This window comes from Rattus norvegicus, chromosome 6, assembly GCF_036323735.1.
Source record: "Rattus norvegicus strain BN/NHsdMcwi chromosome 6, GRCr8, whole genome shotgun sequence".
In the NCBI taxonomy this organism is placed as follows: domain Eukaryota; kingdom Metazoa; phylum Chordata; class Mammalia; order Rodentia; family Muridae; genus Rattus; species Rattus norvegicus.
In genome coordinates this window covers 136,941,311-136,960,852 of record NC_086024.1, presented here as the reverse complement: position 1 = coordinate 136,960,852, position 19,542 = coordinate 136,941,311, and the positions used below count along the sequence as shown (strand labels likewise).

Genomic DNA, 19,542 nt, shown 5'->3' with positions numbered 1-19,542 from the left:
GTTTCTAAGCAAATAGGTTACAGGTAGAATACACCATGCAAATATCAACCCAGGGAGCAAGAGTAGTTATGCCAGTATCAGAGGAAACGGACCTTAAAACACTACTTCTGCTGGAGACAAAAAGCTATCTCATGACAACGATAATGATGTACGTAGCAAATCCTGAAAGCCCACTAAAACTAACCAGTCACGTTAACTCCATATGCCATCATTTTCTAGAAGTGAACAAATCAAAACTAAACCAACTTTATTCGCAGGTCATCAAGGGACGAACACACTCAAAAATAATTATGCAAAGCCCAGGGTCTGCATACTAACAACTAAAGCAGCGCACGGTGAAAGGAGAGGGGCTGGGAAATGCTCGTGGATAAAGGCCTTTGCTCTGCAAGCATGGGAACTGGGGTTGAAACCCACAGGGATCGATCATGTAAGCTGGGTGTGTGACACGCCCACTCCTGCAGCCCAGTCACCTGCATGAACAAGCAAGCCTGGCAGGCCCAGGGTCAGCCCAGAGTCTGCCTCAGGAGGGGAGGGAAGGACCAACTCGGGGCTGGACCCTGAGGCCACAGCAGGAGCACACACGCACATGCACACACAGACACACACACAGACACACACAGACACACACAGACACAGACACAGTCACACACACACACACAGACACACGCACATGCACACGCAGACACAGACACACACAGACACAGACACACAGACACACAGACACACACACACACACACACAGGTGAACACATGCACAACAGAGAAATGGAAGACCGTCTAACAGTCCTGCATTATCGTCCATTAGGGTGCAGACTTCCCCTAAATCCACCACACCCTGTCCCATCCCAGCAAGGCTTTCTGTGCAGACTGACCGATCACTGATGCTGTGGACACAAGGAGCAAAGGCTCAGAGATACGGAGGAGACCAGCACAGAGAAGGCAGGTCCGGCTGCACAGAAGCTGTGGGTGCTAACTGTGGTGGAGCAAGAGCTGCAGCTCAAGGGCAGAGGAACTTGGGGTTCTACAGAATTTACTGGGGTGTGGCTAACACACCACAAAATCCATTAGTTTTACAGAATTGTTCCAATGTCAGCATAATTCCCCTCCAGTAAGTAGCCCTGGAGCAGGCAGTGTCCAGACGGGGTCTATGTCCAGAGCCTGAGTCTGAGCACCCAGACACTGGTGTCATCTTGGAGTAACTAAGAAAAATATAAAAATTGACCAGAACAAGGATTCTCCCAGGAGACAGGAAGAGAAGGCCAGCTCGGGACAGGGGTCAGTCTGAATGGCCAGTGGGTGCCTTGAGTAGCCGATATAACTTGGCCTGCGAATGCCTCTGCGATTTGGGTACAGAAGAACCCACCCGCCTTGTAGTATAGAGTTTGCCAGTGCCATACAGCCAAGGCATACGGCTTAGGCTGAGGGCGTCTGGGCCCTTCACACCCTGGACCGTGGTTTTTGAGGAGGGAACAGGGTTTCTCTCTATAGCCTGGTTGGCCTGGAACTCACTCTGTAGAACAGGCTGGCATCAAACTCACAGAGATCCTCCTCCTGCGTCTCCTCCGGAGCGCTGGGATTGAAGCTGTGTGCCACCTCTGCTAGGCCCTATACCATTCTTAGACAGACAGGTAGGGTAGAAGACTGTTGTCAGCAGGGCTAATGAGGGCACACTGGGCATAGACACAGACACAGGGTTTTAGTGTGTGTGTGTGTGTGTGTGTGTGTGTGTGTGTGTGTGTGTGTGTTGGCTAGTTTATGTCAACCCGACATACTGGAGCTATCTGAAAGGAGGAACATCAATTAAGAAAATGTCTCCAGGGTTGGAGAGATGGCTCAGTGGTTAAGAGCACTGACTGCTCTTCCAGAGGTCCCGAGTTCAAATCCCAGAAACCACACAGTGGCTCACAACCATCTATAATGGGATCCGATGCCTTCTTCTGGTGTGTCTGAAGACAGCTACAGTGTACTCATATAAATACGATATATATATATATATATATATATATATATATATACACGTATATATATGTATATATCTTTTTAAAAAAAGAAAAAGAAAATGTCTCCATCAGATGTGGCGAAAGGGCATTTTTTAAAAATTGATGGTTGATGAGAGGAGGGCTCAGGCCGCTGTGGGCAGTGTAGTCCCTGGGCTGTGGCCCTGGGCTCTGTGAGGCTCTGTGAGGCTCTGTGAGGCCCAGGCCTCTCCCTCCAGCCAGGGAAGCAGGTAGGCAAACGGCAATTCCTAACACCTATGCCTCAGACATAAGGGCACCCACATTTGTAAAGCAAACAACTCCAATACTTAACTCCTCACACACCGACAGTGGGGGGCTTCAATACCCTGACTCTCGCCAATCAAGTGGTCATCCAGACAACACTAGACAGAGAAATGTTGAAGCTAAGTGAAGTTACAGGCCAAGTGGACCTGACATATTTACAAACATTTTTACCCAAACATAAGAAGAATATACCTTGCTCTCTGCACCTCATGGAACTTTCTCTGAAACTGACAACACTGAACGCAGACAACAGGTGACAGATAAAAAGTCTCATCGGCATAAGAAAACTGAGATGGCCTCCTACATCCTATCAGACCACTACCCCGTGGAGCTGGAATGAAGGCGAAGGCCTCCTGTGGATGGTTGTGAAGGGTGAATGGGCCGGTCCTGCTGATCCGAAGCTACAGGATCTCCATGACACAGGGCAACAGCAAGATAACTGAAGGAGTTCAGATGAGGATCCAGTATTGATGGTGCCACAGAGACCATACCGATGGCTCATTTGCAAGTGAAGATGTGTGGACACAGGGATACACTGTGGGACACACTGTGACACACTACAGCTTCCATGACGAGATGTTTTCTACGCTTTGTTTTTTTGTTTGTTTTTGTGTATTTTTTAACTTTTATTTTGAGGGAGAGGCTGCAAGGGCAAAGGGTAGATATGAGGGGACAGGGAGATGAGCATGATGTGAAACTGATAAAAAAAATCAATAAAAAGTTTTTTATCCAAATTAACTAAAAGTCAGAGGAAGAATATCCAAATTAATAAAACCAGAAATGAAAGGGGGAATATAACAACAGACACTGAGTAACTCCAGAGAATCACTGGACATCTGTAAAGGGATCCCATGCACTCTTCTGCTGTGTCTGAAGACAGCTGCAGTATACTCATATAAATAAAAATAAATCTTAAAAAAAGACCTATAATCCTTAGTGAAATCGAAGTAGTCATCAAAAACATTCCAACCAAAAAAAAAAAAAGACAGGGCCAGATGGGTGGGTTTTGGGCAGAATTCTACCAGACTTTCAAAGAGCAATGCCAATACTCTTTAAATTATTCCACAAACAGAAACAGAATGGACACTACCTAATTCATTTTACAAGCCACAGTCACCATGATACCTAAACCACATAAAGACTCAAGAAAGAAAGAGAATCACAGACTTACTTCCCTTACAAACATAGATGCAAAAATACTCAATTGCAAACTGAATTCAAGAACACATTAAAAAGATCATTCACCATGATCAAGTAAGTTTCATCCCAGAGAGGCAGGTATAGATCAACGTACTTAAATCAATAAATGTAATCTGCCATATAAACACACTAAAAGACAAAAAAGACATGATCGTCTCATTAGATGTAGAAAAGGCTTTTGACAAAATTCAACATCTCTTCATGGTAAAAGTCCTGGAGAGATTAGACATACAGGATATACCTCAGCATAATAAAGGCAGTTTACAGCAAATCCATAGACAGCACAAATTTAAATGGAGAGAAACTCAAAGTTCTACTAAAATCAGGAGGAGGAAGAAGAGGAGGAGGAGGAGGAAGAGGAGGAAGAAGAAGAGGAAGAAGAGGAAGAGGAGGAGGAGGAGAAAAGAAAAGAAAGAAAGAAGATGACGATGACAAGGTTGTTCACTCTTTCCAAACCTAGTCTCTGTAGTACTTGAAGTCTTAGCTAGAGGAATAAGACAACTGAAGGAGATCAAGGGGATACAAATTGGAAAGGAAGAAGTCAAAGTATCTTTATTTGCAGGTAGTATACACTAATGACCCTAAAAATTCCCCTGGGAAATTCCTACAGCTAAAAAATCTTTCAACTGAGTAGCTTTATACAAAATTAACTGACAAAAATGAATGGCCCTCTATATACACAAATGACAAATGGTCTGAGAAAGAAATCAGAGAAACAATACCTTTCACAATAGCTTCAAATAAAATAAAATATCTGGGGTAACTCTAAGTGAACTCCAGCAAGTGGTAACTCCAAGTTAGTGAAAAAGACCTGTATAAGAAAAGTCACTGAAGAAAGAAATTGAAGAAGGTAACAGCAGATGGAAAGATCTCCCGTAACTAAACACATGGCCATCTTACCAAAAGTAAACTTTAGATTGAGTGCAATCCCTTTCAAAATTCCAATGCAATTCTTCCCAAATTTTGGAAAAGAAATTTACAGCTCTCTATGGAGAAACACACACACACACACACACACACACACACACACACACACACACACACACACATGCTAGCTAACACAGTCCTGAATACAGAGCCCTGCTGGAGACATCGCTACCCCGAAATCCAAGCTGTTCTACAAAGCTTTAGTAAGAGACAAACAAGCAAAAAACTAAAAAAAGCATAACACTGGCACAAAACCAGACATGTTGATGAAAGGAATAGAACTCAAGACCCAAACTAAGTCCGCAAACCTATGGACATATGATTTTTGATAAAGAGGCCAAAAATACACACTGGAGAAAGAAAGCATCTTCAACAAATGAATCCTGTAAAACGACGTGTGTGTGTAGACGAATCCAAACAGATGCACAGACCCAACTCCATCGTAATTCCAGACACACTGAACCTGATGGGGGAGAAGGTGGGCAGCAGCCTTGACCCCACTGGCCAGGAAAACACTCGATTAGCACAGACACCGAACAACGCTAAGAAGTGGACCTCACAAAATTGAGAAGCTTCCGCAGCAGAAGACACCATCATCCAGACATGGAGGCAGCCTATCGAATGGAACAAGATTTTCACCAACTACACATCTGATAGGGAGCTAATATCCAAAATATATAAAGTCAAGAAGCTAGAGAACAAAAAAACAAACCAAACCAATTTTAAAAATGGGGCACAGATCTAAACAGAATTCTCAGTGAGGAACTCGAACGGCTGAGAAACATAAATGTTCAACATCCTTAGCCATCAGAGATGCAAACCAAAAGTACTTTGAGATGCCATCCTACGACCATCAGAACGGCTCAGATCAACAGAACAGGTGACAGCTCATGCTGAGGAGAATGGAGTGACGGGGACGCGCATCCACTGTGGGAGTGCAAACACATACAGCCACTCGCAACGGGCACTCACAATGAGGTTTCCTCAGGAAGATGAGAACTGACCCAGCTATACCACTCCTGGTCATCCAGCAAAGGATGACTCTTTCCACTGTAAGCACATCCGCTCAAACATCTCAGCTGCTACTCTATTCTTAATAGCCAGAAATCAGAAACAACCTAGACACCCGCAACAGAAGGCTGGATAAGAAAGCACAGCTATGTTTATACAATAGAGTATGTCTTTGCTATTGAAAAAATGACATCATAAAATTTACAGGCAAATGGATGGAACTCAAAAAAGTCATCCTGAGTGAGGTGTCCCAGACGTAGAGACACATAAGATATGTGTTCTCTTATATGTGGATATTAGCTCTTAAGTCAATGAGAACTAAGCAACAGTCCACAGCACCACAGAGGGTAGGAACAGAACAAAGGACCAGATGAGACAGACAGATCTGGTTAGGGAAGGGAGACAGAACAGAGAGATGCTGTTGGAGAGGGGCTGGAGTGGGGGCATCAAGTAGGGAAGACAGGGAAGTGTTGTGGGAAGGGGATTTGAAGAGAGACAGCTAAAATTAAAGGGCATTTGAGGGTAGTATGGAAACAATACAGTAGAAACGTCTTTTAAAATGTATACATATAAATATATATCATAAATATAAAGTAGGGGATTGGGGATTTAGCTCAGTGGTAGAGCGCTTGCCTAGCAACTGCAAGGCCCTGGGTTCGGTCCCCAGCTCCGAAAATAAATATAAAGTACATGTAAATATACACACATAATGCATGCATACATAGATATATAATGCATACATACATGCATACACACATATATAATGCATACATATATACATACATACATGCATACACATATATATAATGCATACATATATACATACATAATGCATACATACATGAAGGTTATCTAAATGAAACTGCCAAATAATGGGGGAGCCAGGTCATCTCTTGTCACCTCACAAAGTTTCTAGCACCAGGATTGGGTTACACGCAGTTGAGTTGTGGGTCAACGGGGCTCCATGGGAATCACCAAACAACCCAGGTTGTTGATCTCCACAAACTGATGGCAAGGCCCCACTGCTGAATACAATGCCCACACTAAATATGGAGTTGTTACAGGGCTGGTGTCCACATAGAGCTTTTGCCCCGGTGCTCCAGCAACTTTGTACACGAAGGTACTCTGTACACTACCATAGAGAGACAAACACAACCAACACAAACTCCTTGATCTACAACCTGTGGCCTACACCATATGCAGGGCAATGGTGGCACAAGCTTGTGGGAGTAACCAACCAACATCTGACTTTAGGCCCACTCCACGAGACATAACCCATTGCTTGGGTTACTTGAGACTCGGTAATCGAGCACCTAGGGGGGAAAACAACCAGAGGTTCACTCATTCTCGACTCCTGTGAAAACAGTAAGCTGGGAGCCATGGCACACACACAGAGGACCTGGTGCAGACCCATGCCGGCCCTGCACATGCTGCCCCCTCCGTCTGCGTCATGTTGATTTTGAGCCCTTGTTTTCTCGGGTCCCCCTTCCCTACTGACTCTCACTCTCTCTCCTCTTCCTCTTCTGAGGGTTCCTGAGCACCCAGGGGAGGGATTTGATGGAGACAACCATTTAGGGCTCAGTGAACGTTCCAAGGTTTCCCGCACTGTGTGGTATTTGCCTATGGTCTCTGGGTGTGCCGCCATCTGCTCCAGGAGGGGGTTTCCATGATGATGCTGAACAAGGCACTGATCTTAGTAGACTATAATTAGGAGTCCTGAGTAAGACTGAGTGTGCCTCTGACTGGTGTGCCTTCTGTTGGTTTGTCCTGCCCAACTCAATTTATTTATTCTGTTCTATTTTAGAATGAACGAATGAATGAGATGAACAGCTGAGCTGTGACTCACAGCGGCTGGGAGAGGGAAGTCAGTTTCCCCAGTAAAGGGTTCCTGGGAATGTCGGCCACCCCAGGACAGGCCTCACGTTTAGAGGCAGCTGAACGACAGGAAACAGACTGCAGAGCTTCGTGTGGTTTTACTGGTTGCATCTGGGTGGGTTTGTGGCTGTCTTTTTGGAGGGCATGATTTTATTTTGTTTGACGGTGGGGAGTTTTGCTGCTATACTGGGTTGTCGCTGTTTGGAGAAAGAACTTAGTTGGGTGGGTAGGGGGTGGGGGAGGATCTGGAAGGACTTGGAGAGAAAATATGATCAACTATATTTAAATTTAAAATTTGTTTTAAATAAAAATATTAGAAAAATTATTTTAATTGTGCAGTTGCCTGCAAGTTGTGTGTATTCTTTTTTTATTTTTGGTTTTAAGTTGCCTGTATTCTTGAAAGTAACCTCTATTAACCTTACTAGTTCTCCAACTTAAAAAAATCGTTTGTTTAAAACAAATCTGCCCATTAAGTCAGCATCAGTGTCTGGTTGGGGCTGGGGTGACAGTGCCACAGGGGGTCACAGGGTCCCATGGCCATATCTGAGTGATTTATATATAGTAAATCTCGATTCAAGCTACGAGAGAGAGAGAGAGAGAGAGAGAGAGAGAGAGAGAGAGAGAGAGAGAGAAAACCAGGTTTATTTTGGCACACTCCTATAGTCCCAGCACTTGGGAAGCAGAGGCAGTCCACTGAGGGCACCGAAGGCTACCCCTTGCCCTCCGAACTCTTGTTGGGAATGGAAACACCAGTGAGAGATGAAAGCTACAAGGGAAGGATTGTCAAGGGACCACCTAGCCTCCAAGTAACAGACTCCACTTCTCTCCACCTGTACGCAGTACCAGTGTGTGACTAGGGGTCGGGATATAACATTATTCTCTGCAGTCCCTGTCCCTGCGCCCTACTATATGGAATGATCTTTTTACCGTGTTTCCCCCAAGTTGCTTACATGGATGATGGATGATTATTCTGCCTTTCCCAAACCCCAAACGATACAGACATGACACCCACATCCAATGCCTTCAGAGGTGCCTCAGTCCTGGAACCAAACTTTAAGTAACTTACCTGTCACATCTCCTAAATTATTCAGAACATCCAGACATCAAAATAACTAGACGTGCACGCACACATAGGTTGTATATTGCCTACTGTATACCTTAGCAGTATGTTACCATACTTACCCTAGAAGTTTCTGACGTGCATTCTCCTGCAACTGAGCAATTCTCTCAGGCCCAAGATACTTGGGTCCATGTGGCCCATCACACGCTAGCTTGTTGATAGCAGCCCTGAGAATATTAATCTGTAAATGAACAGCGACACACATGACTACACCAGCTGCATTTCCCCCCACAGCAAACAGGCCACAGCATTTACGCTGTGTCTGTGACTAGCGTCAGTCAAGAATCTAGACTTAGAACAGAGAGAACACTGAAGAGTGATTAGGTCCCATAAGCCGTAGCCAATCTCTCCTGCATTTGTTACAGCTAAGAAACCAACTCGGTGCCATGGCTACAAGTCTGGATTCTTAGAGTGGACCCGTCTTCTCTTAGCATCCCACTTCTCCTCTAGGGCCCAGGTCCAAGAACCACACTGAGCTTACCACGCCTTCTCTGGTGTACGATGGCTTCCTAGCCTTTTCTTGCTTTACGAGACTTTGGCAACTTAGAAGTGCTCTGGTTGGGGTTTTTGTAGCTCCCCAGTTTGAGTTTATCATTGTCCAGAAGGGAGACACTGTTCTCTCCTCACACTCCATAGGTAGGCCTGAGCACCAGAAGGTGTGGCCATGGTGCTTGGCTGGGGACTCTACAGGCCTCCTGGCTTGCCTACTCCTAGTTCATCAAGGCTCCTGTGTCCTCAGAGACCATAGAACCCACTTGACCTGGGAGTGACTTTGTAAGGGATAACTGCTTTCCCAACCAATTATTCAATCATTTTTCTTCCTAGACACATGGACATTTTAATCCCTGGGTTAACTGGGTTATAATTCAGTATATTTACTTTCATATATGTAAACCCAATGTAACCATTCAGCTCGCCCACTCCCTGGCCTTTACGTCCTTGGATGCGTCTTATCCCTGTGTGCTTTATAAGCATCCTTCCTGCCTGGTGCTACAAGATGCTCTAGGCACCTAGATTTCCTGCTCTGTCCCCAGAGTAAGTAGTTTCTTCAAGGAGGTCTGGTTCCCAACTTGGGTAATTCCATCAGGGACCATGCTAAGCGTCACCATGTTTGCTGCCCCAGAACAGCTACTTCCCAGCAGCTGTCCCATAGCTGGACACTATGGTGGACAGGGGGCCATCAGTAAAAGGCCTGTAACTGTTTCTGTACTTACCTGGCTCTACAGCACTGACTATGAGTTCACATGCATCTCAGGCTCTAATCCGGCACCACAGGGGTCATGCTAGCCCTACTTGCTTATGTGTAACTCCCCTTTGGTTCCCAAAGCCACATCTCTCCCCTTCTGTAGCCAACCCAATCATATGGAAAATGGCTTCAGACCTGTTGACTTGTGTCTCCCTAACCCCAAAGCTACCAACTACAGGACAGTGTTCACATGGAGCTTCCTCTCCCTCCCTTTCCAAGCTCCTTTTCTTTTTACTCCTTTGACATGAGTATGCATTGCCATAGTTGTGCTGACTGTCCTTTTCCACACATGGATTCCCTCCGTGCTGGGAGACCTGACACCCTCTGTGGTGTGTATTTCATACACTAAAGCCTACCATTTGGGGACACATAGAGGTGGGGCAAATGCATCCTGTGTGTCTTCTGCCTTCATCTTTTTAATGTCAAGCTCCTAGGTGCCCCCTCCCCCCAGTGCGGTTATTCACTTCCCTACCTCTTGGCAACTACTCATCTGCTTCCTGTACAGAACGTCTTCTCAACAGGCTCACATAGGACACACCCTGCGCTGGCTTGACTAATAGCTGGCTTGTCTGACAGACAAGCTAGAGCTATCTGAAAGAAGGAAACCGCAACTAAAGCCTCCAGAAGATCCAGCTGTAGGGCATTTTTTTGTAAATTAGTGATTGATGGGGGAGGGCCCAGCCCACTGTGGGTGGTACAATCCCTGGGTTGGTAGTCCTGGGTCCTCTAAGAAAGCAGGCTGAACAAGCCAGTAAGCAGCAACCTCCATGGCCTCAGCTCCTGCCTCCAGGTTCCTGCTTGAGTTCCTGTCCTGACTTCCTTTGGTGATACACAGCAATGTGGAAGTGTAAGCTGAATAAACCCTTTCCTCCCCAACTTGCTTTTGGGTCATGATGTTTTGTCACAGCAATAGTAATCCTAACTAAGACAAATTGGTACCAGGAGTGGGGTATTGCTGTGACAGACCTGTGTTTGGGACAGGACTATGGAAGGACTGTGGAACTTACAGCCAAAGTTATCTGGGATTCATTTACCATCTTCTGGGCCCTTCCAAGGACCTTGAGTCACTTCTCCAGCTCTGCCCTCTGCAGCACACACAGCTTGTCTCCCAGGCTATAGCTGGCCCCGCTCCACTGCTGCCGCTGTTCTTGGTGCCCATCCATGGTGCTGGCATCTGCAAAACACTGGGGTCTTCTGCTGCAACTTCTTTGCCTGAGCCCTTCTGTCCTGGGCCTCCAACTGTCACTGAGGCTGCACCTTCATCGATGCTCTCTCCTGGCCACTGAGTGTTGAGAGTTCAGGGGGATGTTTTGTGGGAGCTTAGAAGATAAGAATGTTGAGACCAGTACACAGGATGAAGGCCTGGCTTGTGTGCAAAGGATAGAGTGCTGGCTTGTGAAGTTTCAAAATGAAATTCAGACTATCTGAGCCACTTGCTATCCTGAATTGAGATTATTTCATTCTGGTCGGCTGGGACTGAATAGTCAGTCATAATCAATAAGAGGCAACACTGAAGTGGACATGTCCATTACTGGGACAGTTGATGCTGGTCAGCTGGAGCTAAGAAATTAGTGATTGAGAAGAGACCAGTATCACTGAGGTGAAGTCTTCTGGGAAGTGTTTTCTGAGTCAGCACACAGGCGCTGTGTTCCAGATACGATCAAAGTTGTGCCTTGTGCTGCAGCTGAACTCAGCAGTGTGAAAGTCACTTGTGTGGAGCTGGTTCTGAGAGCACGAAGCGGTCAAGACAGCTGAGGCTTGGCACTGCTAACAGCCAGGAGAGGCCATGGTGAAGGTGCAGCTCAGTTGTAGGAGAAAACCCCAGCGTTTTGCAGATGCCAGCACCATGGATGACCACCAAGAGCAGCAGTGGAGTGGAGCCAGCTGCAGCCTGGGAGACAAGCTGTGTGTGCTGCAGAGAGCAGAGCGGGAGAAGTCGGGAAGACTGTGAGCAAACCCCAGACAACTGGACACTGAGTTATTACACTGTTGCAATTTGGTTCTGCTTGGTTCAGATTACGATTGTGCCTTGTTCTTCCCTGTTGAAGAAGGTATTTAATTTTGATTTTTACCGAAACCCACAGGTAAAAGACTTTGACCTTTTAAAAAGAGATTTTGGATTATTAGAGAGAATAGATAAAGAAACTGAAATTTTTATGTGTCTTGAATTTGTAAAGACCTTGGAAGTTTTAAAATTATTTACATTTCTAATGTGAGTTCTTGGGATGAGTAAGAAAAGAGAGGTGTGGCTGAATAGTGATGCATTTGTGTGTCAGGTTGACAAGAGGTCAATTCTGGCTAGTCCCATGTCAACTAGACACACAAACTAGTCCTCTGAAAAGAGGGACCCTCAACTGAGAAAGTGCCTCCATAAGATCCAAAAACTGTAAGCATTTTTCTTCATTAGTGACTGATCAGGTAGGGCCCAGCTCACTGCGGGTGGTGCCTTCCCTGGGCTGCCAGTCCTGGGCTCTGTAAGAAAGCAGGATGAGTGTGGTGGTTTGGATGAAAGTGGTTCCCACGGGCTCATAGAGAGTGGCTGTATTAGGAGGTGGGGATTTGTTGGGAAAAATATGTCACAGGGGTAGGCACTGTGGTTCCCAAAGCTCAAGCCAGGCCCAGTGGCTCACTCTTTCCTGCTGTGCAGGTGCCGCACTCTTGGCTCCTCTCAGCACCAGTAGACCCAGGTTTGATCTGGTAAGAGACCAGCCCTAGAGGGTAGCCCCTCTGCTGCCCGTCTGCCTGCCCTGCCTCAGGCAGTCTCTGTCGGCACTGAGGACTGGGAAGTGCAAGGACCCTTGCCAGCCGCACAGTCTCTCATCTGTTCGATTCTGTCCTATCTTCAGTTTATTGGTGACTATGAGGCTGGCTAATACACCATGACACGATCGACCAGGCACGGAATAGACCTTTGCCTAGTGTGCAGCTTTCCCTCATGGTCCTACCAGGACCTTGTGCAGTGCCGATCAGCCCTTCACGGACACAGCCTCTGGTTTACACCCACAAGCCTTGCACCAAACACAAATTTACACATGGGACCTATCTGTTTCTAGAATGTCTATTCTCCATTTTGCACTTAAGTCTGTGAGCACAGCAATACTTTAAGAGGGGCGAAGCCTCTCAACGGTGGAGCCTCCGCCCTGGTCGCCTTAAGTCTCCACGGGAAGGCACAGAGGACACTGCCAGCCCCTGTCCCAGTAGTCAGGACCCTGTGACTCGAGTGCTCCTCCCTCCCAGTCCTCACACAGCTGGACAACTCTATCCTGGAACTTCTGAGATGTGTCCCCTTTCCTGAGAAAGTGGCATTTCTCAAGGTATTTTTAGAAAAAGGTATTTTCAGTTTTCTTTTCCTTGTTTTTGTAAATGCAAACCGACATGAATTGCTAGAATAAGGAAATACAGAAACAAAAACAGAAGAATAAACCTTTTTAATTAGCACCGGCTCACTTCATTGGCATACTCTAAAAGCTGGCCCTGGCCGCACGGGTGCACTCGGCGGGTCTGGCATACGGCGGAGCCTCAGGTGGCTGCTCTGCCGAGTGGGGAAAGTTGTTTCTTTACCTCCCTATGTAACGAGCAAGGAGGGGCTCATAGTGAGGTCCATGCACCAGAAGACAGTGGAGGAGAGGAGAGTGCAGGCCGTGGAGCACCACAGAACAAGCTGGATGAGGAGTGGTCCATCTGCACTGGCAGAGGCCACCTTGGGTGGCAGGCAAATGTATCACCACAGACAGCCTGTGGTTCATAATAAGTCACATGGGTGCAAAAGCAAGGAGGCGGGAAGAGTCCATGACAAGTACTGCACACTTACCTCAACGATGTCCTCCACGTTGAAGCACACATCAAAGGCCAGCTCAATGTCATGCTCTGGCAGTATAGGGGCCTCCGTAGTTGAATTCCACCCCAAACCACAAAGCACCCCAGTGTAACACTTTCCTTCACGGTCAACTCTGAAAGGCATTTAGAAAAGTTAAAACTAAGCCACTGTTTCAAGGTAAGCTATGTGACTGGTAAAGTGACCTGGTGTTTTTTCTAGCACCAGTACTGTAACCAAACTATGTGATTCCTCGGTCTTTACACAGAAATTCAGATTAGCTATCACCATAAGGGAGATAATTTAATATTCTTTGCTGTAGGACAGTTGATCACTGTGATACAGTCTCTGGAAAGGCCTGTTTCTAGGTGTGGTGTGGCTCAGTCCTAGCACACACCTTTCACCTCAGAGCTTTCTGTTTGTTGTAAACAGGGTTAAATAAAGTCAACCACAGGCCAAGAGGCAGAACAAGCAACAGGGCGTGAACACAGGGAAAAAACGGAGTAAGAGGAAGTCAGGAGGATGGGCAGAGAGATGCACAGGAAGTAGAAGGGAGGGGCTTGCGGTTGGAAGAGCGTTTAAGACAGCGTGGACAGAGAGAACAGGCTCTTTCCTTCTGGGGCATCAGCTGAGGAAGGTCGACAGCCCATGCTTTCTCTGCCTCTCTGCATCGGAGGCTTTCACCCCAGCATCTGGCTCCTCAGTTTCCAGTTCTTGAAATTGAATGATTGGACTTTGATTTAAAAACATCAATTCATATTAACAAGGTCGGGTTTCTTGTTCAGATTTCTACTTCATGTGTATGGGTGTTTGCCTGCATGTCTGTATGTGCACCACATGCATGTCTGTATGTGCACCACATGCATGTCTGTATGTGCACCGCATGCATGTCTGTATGTGCACCACATGCATGTCTGTATGTGCACCGCATGCATGTCTGTATGTGCACCGCATGCATGTCTGTATGTACACCACATGCATGTCTGGCGCCCTCATCTCTAACAGAAGGATTTACAGATGTTTGTGAGCTGCCATGTTGGTGCTGGGAACCTCCAGAAAAGTAGCCAGTGCTTCTAACCACTGAGCCAACTCTCTAGTCCTTAGTGCTGGGCTTTCCATTCTCTCTGGAGCGATGAGGAAATGAGACGTCTCCTTCATCAGCGTACTAAAAGTGAAGGGGACCCTGTGTGTGAGTAAACTTGAGGACTAGAAACTGGAATTCAGACTTTTAAACTAGATTTTGAGTTATCTGTTTTATAAGCAGTCACGAAGGTGTGTCAGGACTATGATAATGGCGCGTGCTGCCAAGCCTAACGACCTGAGTTCAATCCCAGGAACCCACATGATGAAGGAGAGAACAAAGTCCTGCAAGTTGTCCACTGACCTCCATATGTAGTGCACTGTGACGCACACATGCAAAATACATATAAATGCAATAAGATGGGCTGGAGAGATGGCTCAGCAGGTGAGAGCATTTCCTGCTTTGCAAAGGACCGGAGTTCTGTCCCTAACACTCACATGGCTACAATTTTAATTCCAGTTCCAGGGCATCTTACGTCTTCTTCTGACCTTGTCTGATGTCAGGTTTGCACATGGTGTACATACATGAGTGCTGGCAAAAACATTCATATACATGATAGAAAATAAATTAATATAAGTAAAAATATTTTTCTTAAATACACTAAAAATTAAAAATGTTTCTTTAAATTCTATGCCTCTACAATATTAATGTACTTTACTATGATTTCAATTTATATAAAACCTTTTTAGAACAGAGGTAATAAGAAACCAGGAGTGACTATCAAGTTTTTTAAAAGATTTTTTGTTTATTTTATGTATATGAGTATCCTATCTTTATTCACACTGCAGGCCAGAAGAGGGCATCAGATCCCACTACAGATGGTTGTGAGTCACCATGTGGTTGCTAGGAATGCTCTTAACTGCTGAGCCATTTCTCCAGCCCCTATTTATCAGTTTTATTAGAACAGTAATGCACCTGACCCCCAGGCACGTGCTGGTTGTTCAAATGTTGTTATTATACATACATACATACATACATACATACATACATACATACACACATACACACATATATACACACATACATGCATGTATGCATACACACATACACAATACATACATGCATGCATATACATGCATGCATATATGCATGCATACATGCATATACACATACATCTCTTGATCAATAACGCAGACCAGATTGCTATTCAGCTTAAGGTTAGCTCTGAGCTCACAATCCTCCTGCATCAACCTCTCAACCCTTAGGCTTTACAGGTGTGTGTCATCATACCTCTGTTCTGCCTTATGGGTTACTTAGTTAAAGCTAATACAAGCAGTTCGTTGTGGTTTGAATCCCAAGTGTGCCCCAGAGTTTTAGTTTGATGGCTGTAGTCTGTGGGGAGGTGGGGGTCCTTGTAGGAGAAATCTCTGAAAGCACGTTCTTGAAGAGTACTGGGACCCGGGTGCCGCCCTTCCCTCTGCCTACTTACCGCCTTGTGCTCTGCCACTCTCCATCCCAATTTTCTGCCTTACCACAGACCTCAGAACAGAGCTGCATCTATGTGGGCTCAGGACTCTGACATCCTCTCAGCTGTTTCCCCAGCCATATCATCATAGTGACTGTCCTGGCTGGTTTTATGTCACCTTGTCACAGCTGAAGTCACCAGAGAGGAAGGACCCTCAACTGAGAAAATGCCTCCATGAGACTCAGGGCATTTTCTTGTTTAGTGATTGATGGGCGGGTGCAGCCGTCCCTGGGCTGGGGGTCCTGGGTTCTAGAAGAAAGCAGGCTGAGCAAGCCAGTGAGCAGCGCTGGTGCATGGCCTCTGCCTCAGCTCCTGAGTTCAGGATCCAACTTCCCCCAAAGTGCACAGTGATGTGGAAATTCCCCACGTCTCATCGCAGCAACGGTAACCCTAGCTAAGGCAGTGAGCAAGGTGATGTGGGCCTCACTGCACTGTGACCTTCCTTCCCATCACAGGCTCTGCACTGACGTCTCTGAGGGAACATCTGTGTTGGATAGAGAACTATGGTCTATTGAGGAGTTCACCTCTCTGCTTGCTAGTTCCCATGGGAGAGAGGCTGACAGGGTTCCTCATTGGCCCCTGGCCACCAAAGAGCTTCAACTCTCATTCACAGCCTATAGACAACAGGATGCCATGTTTCTAATTTCATGTCACATGTTGTTTTTCTAGTTAGTGTGTTTTGAATAAATATGGTCCCCACAGACTCGGGTTTGAATGCTTGCACCATAGGAAGTGGCATTATCAGGAAGTGTGGCCTTGTTGGAGTAGGTGTGGCACTGTGGGCATGGTACGCCCAGTGTGGCACACGGTCCCCCATAGATCAAGCTATAGAACTCTCAGCTCCTTCAGCATCACGTCTGCCTGGATGTTGTCATTCTCCTGCCATGGTGGTAGTGGAGTAAACGTCTGAAATTGTAAGCCACCTCCAGTTTCTCTTTCTAAGAGTTGCCTTAGTCATGGTGTCTCTTCACAGCAACCAAGCCCTAAGATAGCCTGTAATGCTGCCTGCTCCTTTACAACTGTTTGAGCTGCTCTTTGAATAAATCAAAACCCAAGAGCGGATGCTCCTCTCTTGACAGTGGGGCCACACCTAAAACGCCTGTGTGTAACTCTTTTGTCACTATGAGAAGATCCTGATTGAAGTGACCTGAGCAAGGGAGGTTATCCAGGTTCAGTTTCAGGGGAGCGCAGGTCCTCTGTGGGTGTGATAGTTTGTATATGCTTGGCTCAGGAAGTGGCACTATTTGGAGGTGTGGCCTTGTTGGGGGAGCTGTGTCACTGTGGGCGTGGGCTTTAAGGCCCTACTCCTAGCTTCCTAAAGGTTAGTCTTCCACTAGCAGCCTTCAGATGAAGATGTAGAACTCTCTTCTTCACCTGCTTGACTTGTGAAGCAACTTGGACTTCCATTCACAGCTGCTGCTGACCATTGCTGGGGAGGTGGACTACAGACTGTAAGTCAGTAACCAAGTCCCTTACTATACAGAGACTGCCCATGAGTTCTGTGACTCTAGAGAACCTTGACTAAGACAGAAGTTGGTACCAGGAATGGAGTATTGCTGTGATAGGCCGTGGATTTGGGGACTTTGGCTTTGGAAAGCGGCAGAGTGCTTTAAGTGGTGCTTAATGGGCCATCCTAGTAGGGATGTGGAAGAATTTGTTGCTCAGAGTGATTTGAACTGTGTAGACCTGGCCCAAGAGGTTTCACTGGAGAATTTCATATGTGGCCTAGAGACTGTTTTTGTGGTATTTTGGTGAAGAATGTGGCTAGTTTTTGCCCTTGTCTGAGGAGTCTGCCTGAGGCTAAGGTGAAGAGACTCAGACTAATTGCACTGACAAAGGAAGTCTCAGTTCTCTGGTTAAGCCTCATGAAGAGCATTTTGAGCTATAGCAAGCTTAGACAGGAAAAAAATATAAAATATATGGTCCAAGTATTAGAGGGGCACCAGAAAGTGAAATGGAACTGAAGTCTATGTTCTAGGAGATAACAGATTAAGGGATTTTGAGGCAAGATCCTACCCAGCCCAGGAGACAAAACCAAACAGATCTCTTCCTGGCCTAGGGAGTGGCACTATTAGGAGGCGTGACCTTTGTTGGAGTAGGTGTGTCACTGTGGGCGTGGGCTTAAGACCCTCACCCTAGCTGCCTGGAAGTCAGTCATCCACTAGCAGCCTTCAGAGGAAGATGTAGAACTCTCAGCTCCTCCTGCACCATGCCTGCCTGGATGCTGCCATGTTCCCGACTTGATGATAATGGACTGAACCTCTGAACCTGAAAGCCCAATTCAATGTTGTCCTTATAGGAGTTGCCTTGGTCATGGTGTCTGCTCACAGTAAAGCCCTCACTGAGACAGGGTGAAGACAGGGAGAGCAGCATCGGGGGGTTCACACTGCAGCAGGCCTCATGGTCCAAAGGCTCTGCAGAGCAGTGCCGTCCGCGCTGTGGTACACACTGCAGATTTACACAGCAGCGTCCCAGCTGAAAATGCCCACAGTGGAAATGCAAATCACAGTGGGCCTCTGAGTACCACAGCACAGGGCGGTGTGGTGGCCATGACACTCGGGGCCGCTACACGACCACAGCAGCCTGAAGCTTGCCGGCATCACTAACCAGAGAAACCGAACAAGCGTTACTGAGGTGCCACCACAGAACTAAAGCATAGGAAGCTGACGTCTCCTAAGTAGGGGCTGTGAGCAGTAGGCAATGCAGAATCACCCTGAAGCACAAAGCTCACAGCGTGGGACGGGCCACATCCCGACTCCTCCCTGGGTGCTTTCTGCTCTTTTCTCCCCCCACTCCCGCTGGATTCTCTGCACGCAGAAGCCCACGCCCACCTTAACTCCATCACCGGTGCGAACAGCATGCTGAGGAGTGCGGGGAGGCCTGGGATGTGAGGCATCAGGGAAGTCTCTCTCAGGAGCATGGTGGACCCTGCCACACAGGAGAGAACCAGCACACACAGCTTAGTCATCCCTCCCAATCCAGTGGCTCATCTGTACACACATCTGACCACCGGGTCCTGCCCTTGGCTCCTGCGCACCCAACAGACAGACTCACGGCCATGCTTAGGCATTTACCCTGAAGAGATAACCCACTGAGCTCCTGTTTACTGCAGTCTCTTGCTACCTCTTACAGAACTGCCTAGAGCCAAGAACTTGGCAGACAGGCACGAAGAAACAATAATCATTTAATTCCCACATCCTTGTATAAAACAAAAAGTAGTAATACTTTGTTTCTTAAATTCGCCTTAGCCACTGCCCTCAGGAAACAGGGAGAGTTGGAGAGATGGCTCCGTTGGAGAGAGTGCTCACTGCTCCAGCACAGGACCCAGGTTCACTCCCAGCACCTACAGGATGGCTCATAATCATCTATAACCCCGCTTCTAGGTGATCTCATACTCTTCTGACTTCCATGGCTCCTGTGCACATGTGGTACACACGCACGCACGCACACACACGCACATGCATGCACGCACGCACACATGCACACACGCGCACACACACGCACACGCACGCATGCACTCG

General features: G+C 46.8%; 1 protein-coding gene across 9 annotated transcripts in view; it reads right to left on the bottom strand.

Annotated features, from left to right (window-relative positions):
• Positions 1 to 19,542, bottom strand: part of Tdrd9 (tudor domain containing 9) — a 115,429-nt gene that overhangs the window by 5,373 nt on the left and 90,514 nt on the right. For 8 of the 9 annotated variants that reach the window (XM_017594515.3, XM_017594516.3, XM_017594514.3 and 5 more), the window contains 3 exons: positions 18,853 to 18,949; positions 13,473 to 13,611; positions 8,478 to 8,596 (listed from right to left, as the gene is read on the bottom strand). In XM_017594515.3, coding sequence (XP_017450004.1) covers positions 8,478 to 8,596; positions 13,473 to 13,611; positions 18,853 to 18,949 — 355 coding nt within the window. Of the gene's footprint in view, positions 1 to 8,477; positions 8,597 to 13,472; positions 13,612 to 18,155; positions 18,290 to 18,852; positions 18,950 to 19,542 lie in introns of those variants that run through there. The other variant, XR_010052076.1, reaches the window with a different exon arrangement.